The sequence below is a fragment of the Mustela lutreola genome, chromosome 9, assembly GCF_030435805.1.
Source record: "Mustela lutreola isolate mMusLut2 chromosome 9, mMusLut2.pri, whole genome shotgun sequence".
Lineage (NCBI taxonomy): Eukaryota > Metazoa > Chordata > Mammalia > Carnivora > Mustelidae > Mustela > Mustela lutreola.
The window spans coordinates 49,288,827-49,308,838 of NC_081298.1; the positions used below are offsets into that span (position 1 = coordinate 49,288,827).

Genomic DNA, 20,012 nt, shown 5'->3' on the forward strand with positions numbered 1-20,012 from the left:
CTAGCTGAGGACTTTCTCTGAGGACCTGAGGGATCATCTGCAAAGTGTTGGAGAACCTCTGCCCCCAGGAGCAACCTCCACCTACTAATCACAAGGAGATGGTTCCTCCTGATGGGCTGACTTGGGGAATGATCTAACTCTGGCCCTCTGAGGTCCCAACAGGACCAGGCTCTAGGTCATACAGGTGCCTGCCTCAGTGACACGCCATTTATCAGCTGTGTTCCCAGGCAGGTCCCACTTCTCCTTCCTGCCAGTATCTCCTGTCATCATCTCCCAGGAAAATAATGCACCCCAGTCTTTTGCTCAAAATATGCTTCTAAGTGGAGCTACACTATGATCTGTCTCAAGCAAGCATTTGCTATAAGTTGATTCCCAGAGCCCCTGAGCACTCCAGACTGCAAGAAGACCTGACCTGAGGGGGCAGGGAATGTAGAGATTTGTTCCTCCTACTCTAGCCAATGGATCAAATACCCATATCTTGATAGAAAACCGGCTTTAAATTAATGCAAGCATATTGAATAGCCCTGTAGAGTGATCATGTCTTAACCAGCATACCCTAATTTCGAACAAACCAGGAGCAATGCCCAGACATAAATCTTAATGAACCTTGCTTCATTTAACTCCTGTTTCCAGAACGTTACAGATGTTAAGGCATCAACTGTCCTTAGATGATAATTAGACACTTCCCAGACAAGAGATGAGTTTGCACTTTATCCAGGACAAGTAACAATCAGCAGAAGAAGATTCCTTTTTTGACAATAACTCTGTGTGAAAGAATGTCTGTGTCCCCAGAGTACTGCAGACTTGGCCCAGGAAATTGTGTTTGTGTGTCCCCTGTCTCATCTGTCACCTTTGCTGAGTTGGCTGTCTGAAAGTAATGAATACTGTATGCAGCCTGGCCTAGACTCTCCCTGGAGTCACCCTCTGGATACCAGACACCTGCCCTTAAAGGCTGAAACTTTTTTTTTTTTTTAAGATTTTATTTATTTATTTGACAGAGAGAGAGATCACAAGTAAGCAGAGAGGCAGGCAGAGAGAGAGAGGAGGAAGAAGCTCCCCACTAAGCAGAGAGCCCGATGCGGGTCTCGATCCCAGGACCCTGAGATCATGACCTGAGCCAAAGGCAGAGGCTTTAACCCACTGAACTACCCAGGTGCCCCAAGGCTGAAACTTTTGAAAAGGAATTAAATTCTCAGATAAATCAAATCTATTGACCATGGGAATATAGCCTTCATGGGACTATAGTAGGAGCTGAGACCTGAAGCCCCACCACAAAGGAGAAAACAAACTTAGAAGAAATAGAACAAAGAACATGGCTCTTAGAGGTGACCCAGAAATGGGTGTCTGTTTAGTTTCCACCGTATCACATTTGCACACAGTGATGGTCTGTTCCTCAGTCTCCTTGCAAATAGTCTCCTTACATTACTTATGGTCAATCCTCTGTAACCCTGGAATCAAAGTTGGAGCTTCCCGAAGAGACAGGCAAGGTGGGAGGTGAGTGCTGAGGGGTGGCTGACCCTGCATTGTGTGTGCCTGTTTAAACAGAGGTATCCTGGACTGTGGGTCATGGGAACTGAGTCTCATTCATCCTGGAACATGGACGACAATGGGTCAGTATGGGATATCCCTTCTGAGTTAACTATGTTTTTCCCCTGTCTTCAGAAAAATTTCATATTTCTATGCTCTTAATCAGATTATCATCTTCTAAAAATAACTCCCTCCTCAAGGAATATAAAATCATTCAGGGAATATTGTGCCAGAAACTACCGGGCGGGGGGGGGGGGAGTTTACTTCTGAGTGATGCATAAATTCCCTCATTTTCAGTCTTTTCCTTCCTTCCTTCCTTCCTTCCTTCCTTCCTTCCTTCCTTCTTTCCTTCCTTCCTTCAGTTGAGAGCTATTTGTTTTATAAACATTTACTTGGGAACCCAACATGAATATAAGAAGAGGTGGAGTTGTTTAGGTGCAGGTAATTTGGGGTCTGAGGACTGTCTTTCAGGAGGCCCCTTACCCGCTGCATGAAATGTAGCATGGAGGCACCCCCCTATTAAGTGAAAAACAATGCAGCATATGCAGTGACATGCACACTGTGATGTTCCATCCTGAAAAGAAAAGCATTGATTGTCATTACTGAAGCAATCAACTCCCCCTAATCATTGGGGAGTTGATTAACAAACAAACAAAAAAAAAAGTTGAATTCCCAGATTTTAGGAATTAAAATAGCATGTGAAGTACATGTGATACTTTACTAACACTGCACATACTTTCACCTTCCAAAGATGAGCCAGGACATGAGCTTTGGAGCAATGTCTGTTGAATGTTGCTGGGGAAAATCTGGTCACACCTGCTTTGGGCTGTCACCAGGCAGGGCAGTAAGGAGCTGCTCTGTGAAGCATGTGGTCTGAATATTTCATACTTGAAAGAGACTGGGGCAAGGCCAAGGTTCTGCCTTCATAATCTGCTTTGCTCCTTGTCTGGGCTGTTTCCCAAATTCTGAATTCACAAATTCCTTGGCCCTTGCTGAGCACCAGGAAGGGATGACAGACATGACAGACATGATCCTTTCTGGAATGGTTTCTACCCTGCTGCTCTCCCTCAGCAGCACCCCAGGCCCGTACCCACCCTCACCTACCATCTCTTCTCCTCCCTTCCACTCCCTCTCCTACACAGGCTTCCTTAGGGAGCCCAGAAGCAGTGGGGCTCTTTCTATTGCTTTGCACCATCCTCCACTGAGCTATCCAAATGAAACAATACAGTCAGCAAACAAGTGCTTCATTGGAGAAGTGTCTGTTCATGTCTTCTGCCCATTTTTTTACATGATTATCTGTTTTTTGGGTGTTGAGTTTGAGAAGTTCTTTATAGATCCTGAATATTAGAATTGCAAAGATTAACAAGGAAGGACACAGCAAACATTGGAGAGGATGTAGAGAAAGGGGAACCCTCTTACATAGTTGGTGGGAAGGCAAGTTGGTGCGACCACTTCAGAAAACAGTGTAGAGATTCCTCAAAATTTAAAAATAGAGCTACCCTATGACCCAGGAATTGCACTACTGGATATTTACACCAAAGATACAGATGTAGTGAAAAGAAAGGTCATATGTACCCCAGTGTTCATAGCAGCAATGTCCACAATAGCCAAAGTGTTGAAAGAGCTAGATGCCCTTCAACAGACAAATGGATAAAGAAGATGTGGTCCATATACACAATGGAATAATACTCAGCCATCAGAAAGGATGACTACCCAACTTTTGTATCAACATGGATGGGACTGGAAGAGATTATGCTGTGTTAAATAATTCAAGAAGAGAAAGTAAATTATCACATTGTTTCACTTACTTGTGCAACATAAGGAATAGTATGTAGGACATTAGAAGGAAAGGAAAATTGAGTTAGGGGAAATCAGAGGCGGGGGATGAACCATGAGAATCTGTGGACTCTGGGAAACAAACCGAAGGTTTTAGAATGGAGGGAGGTGGGGGGATGTGTTGCTTTGGTGGTGGGTATTAAGGAGGGCAAGTATTGCATGGAGCACTGGGTGTTGTATATAAACAATGAATCTTGGAACATTGCATCAAAAACTAATGATGCATTAGCTTTTGGTAACTAACATAACACACACACACACACACACACACACACACACACACACACACGAAGGAAAACAAACCAACAGACAAGCACTTCCAAGAAGTGCCTAAAGAAGCAGTCTTACATGTTAAAGCAGAAAACTTTGTTGGTTTATTCTTGCCCCCACTGCACCGATGTAGCAAATAACTTCTGTTTATAAGATAATTACTACCTAGTAGGAGAAATTAAATTATATGCCCAAAATAATTAGTGAATAATTTAATGTGGACAGGGGATCTCACATTCCATGCCAGCTGTAAGACCACAGAACACTGGGTCTGACTCTGGCAGGCACACAGAGGTTGGGGGAATGGAATCCCCCTACCTGCATGCTTGTGCTGCCTTCTCCTCTGTTCTGCTAGTCAGCTTCCCTAAGCAGGACAGCCTGACCAAGTCATCATTCTCCTCCACCCTCCCTGTGGTCTCCCCTAAATGAATGGTTAGGATGTGTATCCTGGACTGCAAAGGGAAGGCACTGAAAGGGGAAAAGGAGAGGAGCCAAGGTGGGAAGCAGTGCACCAATAGCCCAAATGGAGCGAATCCCCTGGTTATTCCAGTGCTCTCTAATCAAATCCTGGGAGATTTTTTGCTTCAGTGTTGGCTACGTGCACATGTGAATACTTTCACATAAAACACGTGCTTTGGGGGCACACAATGTGCCTGGCACTGCCCTGAACACTCAGGATGCAGCTGTGAGCAAAACATGCAAAACTTTCTGCCCTCCTCATGCTTCAAGGAAGAGAGTACAACAGTAAAGAAGCCAATGCCACCTGTGGTGCAAAGGCGACACACCAGGCAGGGAAAGGTATAGTAATGGCAGTCTTATAGAGTATCTGGGGAAGCTATAATGAGAAATGGCATTTAAGTAAAGCCCCAGATGAAGTGAGGAAGTCGGTCATGTGTGTCTCTGTGTCTCTGGGGTAGAGAGTTCCAGGTTGAGGGAGCATCAAGTGCAAAAGCCCTAAGTCAGGTACTCACTGAGCATATTGCAGGAATAGCAGAGTTCCCTGTGGGTGAAAGACAGTGAGGTCAGAGTTAATAGGAGTCAGATCTTACAAGATAGTGCTGTCCAATAGAACTTTCTGAGCTGTTGCAAATGGTCTACACTGCCAGCTATAGGTGTTAACCACCTGTGGCAGCTGAGCACGTGGCATGTGGTGGTTTGGCTGAGGAACTAATCATTAGTTGTATTTGATTTAGGTAATCTCAGTTTCAGTAGTTCCATGTGACTATGGCTGCCATGCTAGTCAGCCCAGATGTGTGCTGTTGGCTGCTTGGAGGCCTCTGGTCTTGACCCTCAGTGAGACAAGCACAAGGGGCCAGGGATGAGGTCAGGTCTGACCCATGTCTCAGCGAGCAAGCTCGGGTGTTGTGTTCAGTTCTGACCCTGCTCTGCCAGCTGCTCTTTGGGCACTGGGCCCCCCACGTTATGCGATTTCTCTATACCAAATCTCAGAGAAACCATATTCTACAGGATTCCATATGAAGAGGAAGGAGTGGCAGAAGCCCCTGCACCTATGAGCAGGTCTACACCTTTATAATTGTCATTGTCGAATGACCTTGCTTGTAGAAAAATGCTAAAGCCCAGACATGCAGAAAGAAAAAAATCACCAATGTCTTCACCATCCAGAATCATCTAATTTCTAACATTCTACTCTAATTTTTCATTTGAGTTTTTATAAACATCTTTCTAGGGCAACAAGTAAACGTTTATATCATCGTTTTCCATGAATCTATAGAATTCTATGTAGAATTCTTCTGGGATTTTGTTGTTTTTAAATAGTGCTGTTAAGAACAAAACAAGCTGAGGGTTGCTGGGGGGAGGGGGTTTGGGAGAAGGGGGTGGGATTATGGACATTGGGGAGGGTATGTGCTTTGGTGAGTGCTGTGAAGTATGTAATCCTGGTGATTCACAGACCTGTACCCCTGGGGATAAAAATATATGTTTATAAAAAATTAAAAATTAAAAAAAAAAAAAAAAGAACACTCTTGAACAAATTCCCCTCCATTCCTAGAAAGTGACCCTCTGTGGGGAGCCCTGCATTTGAGCCACCCATCTTCTGTCCCACCCTGCTCTGTGTGCTCCCACTCTTTCCTTGGTGTTACACAGAACAGTGTGCCAGATGAGCAAGCAGAATTTGGGGGGAATGGGAGGGCAATGCAAGGCCCAGAGGGGGTCAACAGGGGGACTTTATGTGAGGTCTTGAGTGACTCCAAATGACACACCAGAGCCCAGCTTTGCACCTCAAAAATGGCATCCTCACAGTCCAGGCTCAGTAGCCAAGTGAATTGGGATGTGTGAAATACAGGGCATCATGCCTGGCATTATGACGATTTTATTAAAATATCCTAAGGAAGAAAACCCCAAGGGGACAAGAGCTGTTGCCCTGGGTGGAGGTATTAGAACTGGGCAGAGAATGGGCCCATTGTATGAGGTGCCGGTGGACCAGCAGGCAGAGCCAAGGGACTCAACATCCCCTTCCTCTGCGGGTGCCTGCTCAGTGCTGGCTGCTGCAGAGGAGGCTCCCGCAGGAACTGTAAGCCCCCTTGGAATGCTGTCAGTCTTCTTTGCAATTCTCTAATCTGATGACCCATGAAGAGGACTTTTAGGAACAGCTGCTGTGTGTGATGAATTTCTTGGTGCTGGTGGTTGTGTGTGTTTTTCCCTATTTGGCTTATTGGTATCCATGCAGCCTCGCCCAGGCTGGCCTTCTCTCATCTCCTCTTCTCCCTGTTTGTGGCACGATGCCCACGGCCACTTATACCCACAGAACAGCCGCCGATGGAAGACAGAACATAAAATGAACCGGGCTGTTTCTGTCTGCCCTGTAATTTGCCTGAAGTTTTAAAATCTATTTTAATCAAAATTGACTAATTATTTTGGTACCATGTAGCCACAACTTTGCAATTTACAGAGTGTGTTTCCCTTATGCTTCTAAATAAAAATCTGTGAAGATTTGGGGGGAGTGCCCTGAAATCTAATTCTTTGCTCCAGGGGTTGGAGGTGTAATTCTAAGCAGATTCCAAAAACAGAAGTTGGATCTCAGTGTACCTATGTGGTCTGTGGCAACAGTTCACATGGCACCTGCCTAGGGAAGCTCTCACTGTCTACTACTCTCCCTGGCCACCCTATTGCCACCATGAAACAGACCAGTCCAGACCAGTCATTGGAATCCCTGTCATGGGCAGGGCAGAGAAGACACCTCACCTTTGGGCAAGATGCACCTGAGCCAAAATGGGGTTTGCTTTCAGCAGGGGTTGCTGTCCAGCACAGCTTACAACAGTTTTATAGCACAGTTCTGGAAGGAGTGGCCACTGATTGGGCAGTTCTGGGATTTGGCAAGACATTTAGCTCTCAGAGCCCAGTGTTGTCCTTCATAAATAGAAATAACAATAAAAATAGTAACTACACCTATTTCCAGAGTTGCTGTGAGACTCCATCCAGTGCAGGTATATAAAACTCTTAGTAAACTGAAACAAACAAACAGCCCTACAAAAGCTAAGAAACAAAAATACCCATAGACAGAGTTGTTGGCCATGTGCAAGCACTTCCACCTGTAGCATCCTGTTGGGTTGGTGTAAAGCTCATTAGCTCCATGTCTGTGACCAGTGCTAGGAGAAGTGGCTTCTCTTTTATACCTGATCTTCCACCCCTCCCAGGGCCTCTGGTCACCGTGCCTCCTGCCCTGGGACTGTCACTACAGGTGCCTCCCTTCCCAGAGCTCGCCAGCTCCTCGTGCAGGGGACCCTTTGCATTGCGGCTAAGCTACCCAATGGTGCTGACACTCTCCTGTTTCCAGAGTGAGAGTCTGGAGGCCAGGAGAGCCTTGACATGTGGAAGCTTTTCTGGAGACACACAGCCACGAAGACACTCAGGCTCAGCCTAGAATACTGCACCCCTCCATTCAGATCAAAGATGTTGGCTTCCCAGCAGGCTGACACATGCACATCTCTCCCTGGCCAGCCCTCCAGCCCCAGGTCTCACCTGTAAATTGTCCATTCCAGGGGTGGCTCAGTGCCATTTCCAGATAGTCATAAGGACCATGATTCTCATTTCCCTTCATTATTTGAGAGACTTTATGGAAAGCAGTGCTATAGAGTGAAAAGCATAGAAATTTCACAGACTGGGCTCTGTCTTGGGGAAGCCCTGTGGTCCAGACTCTGGAGTGGCTGGCACCCCAGGGGCCAGTGTCTTCCTAGGGTAGAGAACCTGCTTGGTAGGAAGGAGCCAGCTCCCTGTGACAAGGGATCCCTCCCAGTCTCTGACTCATGGTGGAAGGGGGGCGGTGTGCATGTGTGCAAGTGTGTGATGGGTGGATGGGGGCTGTGTAGACAGTGCATAGCCCATTTCAAGCACTGGGCCTCTGGAGAGGGTCCTTGTTTGTGATTTGAATGAGACCAACAGAATGTGCCTGTTCTCCCTCAACAACACAGAAACAGAATACTAACGGGAAGTTCCCATTAATTCCCTGCAGCCCTGTGGCTGTCTGCACACGGACAGGAGGCTCTGAATGGTAGTGTTATGTGCATTTAGTTAACCCAAATAGGGAGGGGGGCCATGGCCCCCTGGGGACTTTGTCTGTCTATCTGTGCACCGGAATGTCAGGGGCAGCACACAGTGGCACTGCTGGGGTGGTCGTGGCAGTGATGGCATCCACATAGCACAAGGCTCACTCACACTCAGTGTCCACCTGGGTTTTTGGGGCCTCAGGTCAGTGCCTGCTCTGAAGCCACCTGAGGCAGTGACCAGGTTGTCTGCAGTGTGCACCGAGTGCTTTTGCCCTCCCTACAGCCAGAGGCTGTGTGTTTAACCACCTCTGGCGCTGGCAAAGGGAGTGAGGAAGCTAATGACCCTCTCAGGAAGAGATGCTCTGGGTTTTTTTTAGGAAACAAAATCTGGAGTAAAATGTGATTCTGTCTTTGTATAAAATAAGCACGGAGATACGCTGGCCCAGGTTTTTGGATGAACCAGCGTAAGTGTGCCATGTTTTAATGAGGAGAAAAGATTCATGATGGGGACCCAACAAATGGAACAACCCATGAGGCTAAAAGCATCCTGTAGGTGCAGCATCTAGAGGTGGGGGTGGTGGGGGGACACAAGCTGTCTAGCATCCTGGAGCTAGGGAGCCTTCTGCAGGGAGGTTTGATCCATGGCTCCCATACTTCGTGAGTGCTGGAGTCTTCTGAGCTGCTTTTTACAAATCTCTGTGCCAGTCCCTGACCCCTGCACCAGACTCCCTAGGAGGTTCTGCCAGGCCTGGGAATGAGCCCATGGGCTTGCCAAGTGGCCTCATCACAGAGCTGCTTTCTCATGAAGCAGCCATCAGCTCCTCTGGAAGGAACATGGACACCCAGGGTTGACACTAGGCCCAGCAATTTCCTAACTCAGATCAGAGTCTGAGGAAATGGAGGGGGTTCAGGGAGTGTCCCCTTGCCCCACACGGCCCCTGCCTAGCCCTGTAAACCAGTTTGAAGTCTTAGAATAAAGAAAGGAGTCCACACGCTGGTGAGTGTGCCTTCTGAATGTGCCCATCCCATCCTCGCATAGGTTAAACTTCTGTCCCCACCCTGTGTCCCTGGATCCCAAAGATCTGTGAAATAATGGACTTCTAAGGATTTGGTCTTCTATGGAACCCAAGAGCCAAGTACTTGGGATTTTTCTTCTCCTGTTCTTGATATCCTTAACTGGGGCCTTCCTTTCTTCCTTTCTCGGAGAAGGAATTTTCCTTCCCATCACTGCACGGTAACATCAGTGACCATCCCAGTTTTGACAACTACATTTGGGGCATTGTAGAGTGACTACATTGTTAATGATCTCTTCTTTTGCCCATCCCTGCCCATTTTTCTCTTGCAGAGTGACTACTCGAGTGACACAGAGAGCGAGGACAACTTCCTCATGATGCCCCCAAGGGACCACTTGGGCCTCAGCGTCTTCTCCATGCTCTGCTGCTTCTGGCCTTTAGGCATCGCGGCCTTCTACTTGTCCCATGAGGTAAGCCTCTCTCCATCGGCCCCACATGCAGCACAGTGAGGCCACTGAGGAGGAGAGCCTGAGAAGACTGTGCAGCTCAGGTTTTCCCACGTGGCCTGCATTGTATGGAGGACAGGCCCAGGAGAGAGAGATCAGGAGGCCTCACCTCAGCATGCTGGGACTGCTTCATGGCCACCAGGACAAGGCAAGCTGTCCTCAGGAAGGGGGATTCCTGGCAAAAGCAGGCTGGGATGTGGGATGGACTCAGCCCTGGGAGACACCCTAGACTTGCCGGGAAAGCAAGTGGGGCATGGGGGTGGATCTCTCTGCAGTCAGTCTCATTCATATAAATTAGGTTCTAGTTTCCAGCAGTCCATGTGTGCCCCTCCCTAGCTGAAGTTTTGCTGGAAGACATAGCCCATCAGATGGTGAATCTTACCCTCCTTCCTTCAGCATGAGGGCTTCTGGGGGTCGGTACCCAGGCCTTTGTCATGCAAAGCAGCCTTCTTGTTGTGCCTTCATGGAAGCCAGGCTTTGGAAGATGTTCTCTAGCAAATGAAGAATACTCGCACAGAAACAGTCTCTCTCCCCCTTTTTGTTAGTCTGCCAGCCAGAGAGTGTTTCAGCATCCCCACACCCACACCATCATCCCAGCCAGACCATAGGAAGGTAGCTCTTTGAATGAGTGGGGTGAGCGCAGAGCCCACAATCATGTGTGTTCTTGGGGCATGCCGAACATCCCTCAGCAGTCAGTGCTCCCTTTCCTGCTTCTAGGGTTCTGGGACTCTGGCAGGTCTTGGGTTGGAAATATTTATTTCTCCTGGCTTGAAAACAGGTCTCCTGGCTGAGTCCAACAGTGACCTCTCACTGCTTTTTGCAGGGTTCTGTGCTGACCTCGTTTTGTTTGGTGAGAGGAGAGTCCTTTTTGATACATTTTCCTTTTTCTCTTCCTTCCTTTTGTGACATCACGGAGGACCAGGGAAGAGCAGTGAACACCCCTGAGAACAGATGCCTCTTAGCAGGGACTCTGGAGAGACCCTTCCAGGAAGGAATGAAGCAGGCCCACCTCCCAGCCCTGCTCTGTGGTCCAGATTCTACAAGCTACTGGGGGGGCGAGATGGAGGATGGGACAGTCCTGCATTGCTGAGGTTGTGTTGAGCGGCTGTTCCTTATCCAGCTTGGTCTGGGGGGGTCTGTCTGACCTTCACTTTTGTGAGTTTATCCTACAAATGCCAAAAACACCCCTCTCTGGGGAATTAGGCATGGGCCAGGGAGCAAGACTCCAGGTCTGGCAGAGGCCTGGGTAGCTGTGTGGGGGGAGTCAGACCTGGGTTTACCTCGACCCCAAGAAAGGGACATGGGCACTACTACATGGGCGAGGATAGGAACACACAGTGGGACTGGGAGACATGTACACAGATGCCCTCAGTGTGCAGAACATGCTCTGAAGAAGATCCCCAAGGCCCAGAGCCTGTCTTCTCCTGTGTAAACTGCACCCAGAACATGTGTGAGCATGCTGCAAAGAGGCCAGGGTAGTCTCACTATTAGAAAAGGAAGGACAGGAGTATGGGACATAGAGAACCAGCTTCTCCCATATCACAGGGAATTCAGGCTTTTCCCATGAGAGCTATGTGTGATATCAGCCTTCTCCCGTGAATCCCAGTCCCGTCAACTGTAGTGGTAAGGTGGGGCAGGTCACTCTTAGCCTCCTGGGTCAACCCAGCTGAGAAAGCCCTTTACCTACCTTGTCTGGGGTTGTTGGGAAGTACCATTGACATCAGAGCTATATTTTAATTGCCAAATTTTACAATGGGATATTTTTCCCTTGGATTCTATGGGGGCAGATGTTACCTGCTCAAAGGTGTGGCAGCCGACATCAGCGTGAATGTGCAGACAGGGCGCTGGGCAGAAATGAGCTCTGGTAAATGACTGGCAACAGGGAAAGGCTGGAGAGGCTGCCCTGTCTTGGCTACTTCACATCCTAGGTGAGGCCCCATCTCTGGAGCAGGACGAACTGTGCAGAGGGTCTCTGTCTGAAAGATTGCAACTATAATAAATATCAGGACCACAACTGCCAAGGCTTGCATTTAGGTTCTTTCTCGGAAAGTAATTTTATTCTTCACACCTTAAGAATCTCTTACTTGGGCCTGATGCCTCATGACGGTTAACACCTTTGGTTGTAAAGACCATTCTGATTATTTGTTTCACAGTGAATGTGAAATGCCGTGTCTGTGGAGTCCTCTGGTCACACTGCTCTGAAGTGAAAAGCAAATACTTTTGAGGAGTTGAGAGGTTGCCTACAGCATTGAAATTAGAGGACAGGCTCCAGAGTCCCTCCAACTCCCAGGCTCTCAGTCCTTCTTTTCCTAGTACTGTGAGCATGGATTTTCTTCAGTGGAACCCCAGGAAAGAAAGGATACTACATCTTTTGGAGAACTCTCTGCAGGTTAGTGCCTTTCACAGGACCCATGTCCCAAACCTTCTTCCCACAATGCTTGCTGCTTGACAGCCTAGAGCTTTGGCAGCTCACGGCTTTCCTGCAGATCTGGGGGACACCCAGCCCCAGGCACATGGTGCTCCAGCCCAGCCATCAGGCTGCTGGGCATTCTGTGTGTCTCTTCAGCCCAACTGCAGATACAAAATCTTCAGCAGGCATTGGAGGGGAGAGGATGGGCACGCCATAGAACAGACACTCTGAGAGTCATTACTCTTGATTAAATCAGTGCTTTCCTAAGCAAAGCCAGCTGGGAGCTCTCCCTGCATGCACTGGAGAGAGGAGAGCCCAGAGCCAACCCCATTTCTCTGGGGTCCTTTGTGGGCTGCTCCCAGGGCCTCCTGCTGCCCTCAGGTGTGGGAGTACTGAGGCAGGGAGGTTACAGCCATCTGGGAAGACAGGACCCCTCACATTGCAAATGCTATTCACAAGGAAATCTTCGACACCTAAGTGTGATTTGGGGTGATTTCTTTTCCTTTTTTCATAGATCAGATCTCAGTGTAGTTACTGACAATTACATCATGTTTGTGCGTTGTCAAAATAATCACCAGCAAGCCATTCAGAAACGTGTGAGTCCATTCCAGGCAAACAAAACAAAGCAAATCTCAATGAATAGATTACACAGGGCAGTGGGGAGGAGAATTAATAGGTTCCCTGGACTTACAAAACCTGGCTTATTTTTTATTCTGCCTTATCCCAGCTGGGTCCAGGTCAGCAGGCACCTTTACCACACCTCAGTTTCCTGATCCACAAAATGGTATCAGCTACAGCATGTAGCCAGCAAGGCCACAGAAGTGAACTTAGAGAGATGGTCCCTGCAAGGTTCCTGCAAAGTATCAGGGGCTGACCGTGCTCTACTGGAAATCCCAGTTGTCTATACCCATGTGGGTCCCTCGTGAAGGGAGACCTGGAAGGAGACAGAGATTATTTTCTCCAACAGATTTTATAATTCAAATAAGGTTAGTTAAGTAATAGGAACAATAGTACTGAAGGTGTTAGCAAGCTAGGTGACAGCTGCTAAGCACGTCATAGGTGCTGGTCCCATGTTAAATACTGTGAACATGCTTTCTCGGGGCCTGGTCCTGACCAACAGCATCAACACAGCAGCACAGTTTGCAATGCACGTTGCCTGACCTCACCAAAGACCTGCTAGGGTCTTTGGGCAGAGCATTGGGAAAAGGGCCTCGTAATCTGCATTTGAGCATAGGGCATCTGTGATGCAGCACTGCCATCATATCACTCTCTGGGCCGTGAAATCAGGGTTCAGCAAAGTCGGATGTTGTCCTAAAGTCAGGGGTGTCTGGCCATCCACTGAGATTATTGGTATGGTCTGATGCAGAGCACCGCTGGAGGAGGCAGCTTCCTGGGCCCACGGGGATGGAGGACTCACGAGTCCACATGGAGGCCGGTGGGGAGAGGGGCGTGGTGTTCGTCCACAGCCTTGTTTTACTCCAGCTGCATCAGTTGTCCGACCCAGCTCTCAATGCAAGCAGGTTTTATAAACCAGTTCATAGGGCAGGAAGTGTCGTGTGCAATGTTGGTAGCTCCATCTAGGAACTGAGGTTTCTGAATAATGTGGAGGATAGAAATGAAGCCCTAATTTGCTGAGTGCCTGCTGGGAGCTAGTTACTGAGCACATCTTTTCTTATTTAATCTTGGCCATGAGTTTGAAAGGTGGGCAGATGTTATCATTTTATGGATGAGAAAACTGAAGTTTCAAAGGGTTAAATGATGTATGGAAATTGGAGAGATAGCAAGTATGGGTACATGAGGTAAATAGCAATATTTCTAACCCTGAAAACCCAATCTTCTGCAATATAGTTTGACTTTTATCTGTTTGCAAACAAAAATGGTAGTACAGTACTTGTTTCTGAATCTACCATGCCTTACCACGCTTAAAGCATGTTGTAGTTAAGAAAGAAAGGTCCATTCTAGACAGGATAGTGGTGCTTGCCCTCAGTACCTTTACCTTTACTCAATCCCACAGGGCAGGTGCTATCAAGACAGAGGCTGGGGACCCTCCCCCAGGAGGCCGTGGGTCTGGAGCTGAGCCCCAGACAGGCTGGAGGGTTGCATGGGCTGCCTCTGCAGCAAACATCTCCTGCATTCCAGTAGTTATTATGTCTTGATTTCATTCCATTTTATAAAATGTTTCTTTCTTCTGGGACGCCTGGGTGGCTCAGTTGGTTAGGCGGCTGCCTTCGGCTCAGGTCATGATCCCGGCCTCCTGGGATCGAGTCCCACATTGGGCTCCTTGCTAGGCAGGGAGCCTGTTTCTCCCTCTGCCTCTGCCTGCCATTCTGTCTGCCTGTGCTCGCTCTCTCTCCCTCTCTCTCTCTGACAAATAAATAAAATCTTTAAAAAAAAATGTTTCTTTCTTTTACTAACTGCAACATTATAACGGAAATTAAATGAGAAAGGAGTATTGAAACCAGATTAAAACCAGATTATGAATAGCACCAGCAAAGGGAATTAGACAAATTAGGGAGAAAAAAAGAGGAATCCCTCAATATGAAAAATAGAAGAATGAGAGTACAACCTAACCTATAAGAGTGTCCTTAAATACAGTCATTCATCTGCTATTTATTGAACACCTACTATGCACCAGGCCCTGCTCCGTGTGCAGGGATGCAGCGGTGAACAAAGCAGAACTCCACCTTCACAGGGCCAACATTCTCATCAAGAAAAGTGGAGAACACGTAAACATAAACTTCAGGTGTCCAATAGGGATACATTATACAAGAGAAAAATTAAGTAGGAAATGGATATGAAGCATACATTTTTAAATAGGTGTCCATGGAAGGCCTTGCTGAGGCAGTGCCATTTCATGATGAAATTACAGACTGACCATGTGGACCTCTTGAGGAAGAATATCTCAGGCAGAGGGACCGCCAGTGCAAAGGAAGAGTGGGGAACATGCCCAGTGCACACAGGAAATGATGTGGAAGCCAGTGTGGTTGCAGCAGGTGCCCTCTGGGTGTGGAAGAGAAAATGAGCCAAGAGCGGGGCAGGTGGGGGCAGACTTCATAGTGCTGCCCTTTAGGTTGTAACAGAGACTCAGGCTTTTTATTTGGGCCAAGAAGCCACTGGGGTATTGGAGCAGAGGAAAGACACCACCTGTGTATACTCTATCAAGCGAGCCTGTAGAGGATGAGGTAGAAGCTGGGACACCTTGCTGGAGACTGGTATAATCATCCAGCAGTAGTCTAGACCATAGAATCCTCCCCTCTTGTTTTCTCAGTGAAATAGCAACCCTGATAATAGCTCTTAGGGATGTGTCTGTCCTTTCCCCATCTGACTCCAGTAGGACTGGATAATACTAAATTATGGGAGAGAACCAAGCAATCCTTAGTAGTAATATATACTAAAGGTACTTATTATTTTTCCTGAATTTTACTTTCTCTAGCAGAGTAGAAACACAAGTTGAGTACATTGTAAACTGTTTTTTTTTCCCTCCTCTGAATAAGTGACTGTGTAAATTTTGCAAAGGTGGAAGAAAACAATTATGGAATTTGGGGCATAAAAACCTGTTGCTCAGATCAGCCCTGGGAGAAGACACGAGGGTCAGCATCACTGTCCAGCAGGAATGAAATGCTTCTCCCCTGAATCTCCACCTTAGATATCAACATTAATTGACTACAGCTGATTCATAGGATTCTTGTCAATGTTTTCACCCCATTTCCCGGAAAGACCCCAAACTTTTCTGTAATCACTCTCGAGACGTGCCTCTCAAAGAGGGTGAGGACACAGTTTCCTTGCAGACTGCCAAATAATGCCGTTTGTTGGATTTGCTTCCCTAGCTGGTTCTTGAGCCACCATTCTACTGGAGCTAAAAGAACCAACCCAGGGGGCCATCAGGACTTGGATTACTTGTTCCATCCTCCACTTTATTGGCATCGAAGGAACAAACTGATCGCTCTTAGAAAAATGTGAGATTGGTCAGATGACTTAAAAATATGAAGCAGGAAACTGTTAGGGACTTCTGCTCATTGCCTAGACTTCTGACCTCTTGTAGCTGGAATGATTCCCATGTTGTTTATCTGTGATTAAATGTGAAGACACCTTTTTCTTTGTTACATCACTTCTCCACAGTGCCCACACATGTGTTTACCTCCATGTGGTTTCTGGGTCCTTGCTCTTCCCCCCCCCCCCCCACCCAGATGTCAATATGACCATCAACTGGTCACCTTCAAGTTTACATGATTAGTCTCTGTGCCAACTATGGGGCACTCCAGTGTCACTCCCTGTACACAAGTGTGGCTCATGCAGGAGGCCCTTGTTGCTGGGGTGCAGGGAGCTTCACGACACCATAGAGAGGTGCATGTGGTGTCTGGGGCATGCTGAAGAGATGGGATTGTTTCCTCCATGATCAGGAAAGGGATTGGCCCTGAATTTACTCATCCTTCCTTCCTTACCCCCAGCCTATCACCCAAGGCCTTTCAAGGTCTTCCAGGATGCACTTGGAGGAGCCGCCTTGGCAGTGTTGCTTGGGAGACAGATGATGGATGTACACTGTGCATTTTTCTGCAGCTAAAAATGCAAGCTGAAGGGAAGAAATAGTGTGTGCAGAAGAGATTCTGGCTTTATGTTGTGGGAAAGGCTGCGTATGTTTTTCCTTGCTTCTGTTCTAGTATTTCAGGACATGCTTCAGCTTCTCCAGAGACTGCCCCATTCCTTGTTATGTCTGATTCTGAAAGAACTACAGTTATTAGGTAGGCAGTGTATCCGTTTTGGTCTTATTCTCCAGGAGATGCTGGGCTGAAAGAGAGTGAGCCTTTGCTGCAGTGGATGACTGGGCCATGTCCAGGCCTGGGAGCTGGAATGCCTGGGAGCTGGAATGCGGCCCTGGGAGATGCCTAACACCACTGCAGCAGGCTGATGGGCGCCAAGCAGAAAAATCTGTCACCCTCCTGGACTTGCACCCTACAGCAAGGTCGGGGTGCTTTATTTAGAGGTACATAGAAGGAAGGAAAGACATGGAGGTGCCTTACCATGCTGGTTACCACCTCCCAGCTCATAGGACCATTCTGGCAGGGGCCACTGGAGAGGGAGTGCTGTCTCACTCCCATGGCCTGCACAGGTGGAGTGTCATGCTTCCTGGGCTGTGGTGGGGGAAAGGCCTGGGCCAAAGCAGTCAGTGACCAGGCAGAGGCAGGAGGCAGGAGGCTGAGGGACTCTGAGCTGCAGGAGATGTGTCTCATGCCCCTCCTCCTGTCCCTTCTCCAGGTGCACAGGTGCTGAGCTAGTCACCTGGGTATCAGCAACCTGAGGTTCTATCCCGTTATCGCCGGAGGGCTGCCCCTCCTCCACGAACACAGGAGCATTGACAATATAGCAGGAAGACTCTCTGTGGCCTGCACTGACCTGACACCAAAAGGAAAGTGGTGGTATAATAAGCTGACATCCAGCCTTTATCCTGTACTGGGCAAGAGCGTCACCCTTCCATGGAGTGAGAACTACAGTAAGAGCATTGTCTTAAATTCAAGCTGGGCAGGATGCAATGTGCTTTATGGGCACCTAACTCTCACAAAGGCCCTATAAAATGAGGTAGCAATATTATCACCACTGCACAACTGGCAAAGGTGGATAGACCCTGTTGACATCAGGGTCTGTGCTATTTATGCATCTTTCAGATACACTCAGAGCCACTTCTGCAGAGGAAGTTTACTATGGATAACATTTCATCCTCATGAGGACCACTGGCCAAGACACAGGTTCTCTTGGCCCCAGCAAGTAAGGAAGCAGAAGCTTAGCAAGTTTGTTTATTCAGGATCACAATAGCAGGTTCACTGGCACACCAAAAGGGGGGTCCTGGGGATGAGGCTGTACAGAATCACTGCAGCGCCAAGAGAGTTCCTCTGTACCGGCATTTGGTACTGAGAAGCTCTAATTCAGTCTCTTCCATGATCACTTTATTTTTTTAATTTAATGCTGATTGATTTGAGTTCCCATGTAAAAATTATCTTTTATTAATTTTCTTATCAGTCCCCATTTATCCTTCCAACAAGAACAAGTTTGTGGCTTGAAAAATTATCCCAATGTTGTTTGTTGGAAGAATCAGCCAATTGATTCCTTTTTTAAGTCTTCCTTTATTACAACATTCAGCTCTCCAAATGTGGAATATATTGTTATACATTTCTGAAAGTCAGAAAAACGGAAAGGGACTGGAAAGAAAATAACTCCAAATACAGGCAATGACTAGCTTTTCTCTCCTTTGTACAAGTGTGTTTGTGTTTATTTTTCAAGTGTGTGTGTGTGTGTTCTTTGGGTTTTTTTTAAGATTTTATTTTCAAGTAGTATTTACCTCCATCAGGGGCTCAAACTCACAACCCCGAGATCAAGAGTTGCATGCTCCACCAACTGAGCAAGCCAGGTGCCCCTATTTGTGTGTTTATTTTAACACCATTAATGTGAATGTGATTTTCAAACCATTCGTAGTTTGAAAATAACACTCAGAACAGTACACATATATAACCACATAGCTTAACAAATTAGTCTAAAGCAGGTGGCCAAGTAACCATCAGCTAGGTCAAGAAATACAACACCTCCATGTCCCCTGCCACATTCCCTTCTGACCTTGGCCCCTGACTCCATCAGTGAGTATGGTCATGACTTACATAGGGCTCGCTTCTTTGCATTTTTATTATTTATTCCCTACGTTTACTTTCCCAAGCCCTCATTATCTTTCCTGACTGCACTTGCAAAAGCTGTGAGGAGTATAAGTGACATCCTTATAGCGTCTCAGGTGTTCTAAAGGAAAATTTCCAATCTTAATATTGACATAAGAGCTTTCATATATCTTATTTTTTAATCATGAAAGGATGTTGAATTTATCAAAAGCTTTTTGTGCAAATGAAAAAAATTATATGAGTGTTTTCCTTCAACCTACAACGAGGCAAATTGCCTTTGCTGTTTGAAAAATGTTAAATCGAGCTTGCATTCATTGTCTTGTTTTTCTGTTCCCTGAAATTTTATATACAACTGAAATTATTTATTTGTTGTCTCTCTTGTGGCATTCACTGGTGGAGCCATCTGGGCCTGGAGATTTCTTTGGAGGAAGGTTTTTAATTACTGATTTAATGTATTTAACATTGATAAGTTGCATTCTGGAAAGTTGTATTTTTCTAGAATTTTGTCAGTTTCATCTACATGATAAATTTATTAATGTTTTCAAAGTATGAATTTGGGCCTGTATATACATAGAAGGGTGGGTAGACAGATGTGCCTTCAAAAAGATATTATTGTTACTGTCTTATATTGTCAATATTTATTTGCTTGTATCTGCGTCCTCCACTTCATTTTTTGTTTCTCCCTGAATCCTTGACCTTCTGGCTTGCATGGTTTTCCTTTTATCTAGAGAATATCCTTTAGAATTTCCTTGAATATGGGTCACTGGTGAAATGCTATCTGTTTTGTGTCATTGGAAATATCGTTTTATTAATTTCATTCTTCTAGGTGTTTTCACTAGATATGGAATTCTGGGTGGCAGTTCCATCTTCAGTTGTAGTGAAGCTTCTGATAAACCATTCACGAAGTTAGAATATTCTTTTTCTTTTTAATGCATCAGCTCTAGAATTTGTTTCCTCTTTTTCAGATCTGCTGTAACACTTTTTTTTAGAGTGATTAGCTGCCAGAATTTTAAACCTCTTGTTTTCTTGAACATAGTAAGCAGAGGTCTTTTATAGTTTATGGCTGATGATTATAATGTCAGGGAATCCTATGAGTCTATTTTTTTTAAAGATTTTATTTATTTATTGGACAGAGAGAGAGATCACAAGTAGGCAGAGAGGCAGGCAGAGAGAAAGGAAGGGAAGCAGGCTCCCCGCCGAGCAGAGAGCCTGATGTGGGGCTCGATCCCAGGACCCTGAGTTCATGACCTGAGCCGAAGGCAGAGGCTTAACCCTCTGAGCCACCCAGGTGC

General features: G+C 46.7%; 1 protein-coding gene across 3 annotated transcripts in view; it reads left to right on the forward strand.

The window, feature by feature from the left end:
* Positions 1-20,012, forward strand: part of SYNDIG1 (synapse differentiation inducing 1) — a 174,295-nt gene that overhangs the window by 101,250 nt on the left and 53,033 nt on the right. For all 3 annotated transcript variants that reach the window (XM_059134226.1, XM_059134228.1, XM_059134227.1), the window contains exon 3: positions 9,481-9,618. In XM_059134226.1, coding sequence (XP_058990209.1) covers positions 9,481-9,618 — 138 coding nt within the window. The remainder of the gene's footprint in view (positions 1-9,480; positions 9,619-20,012) is intronic.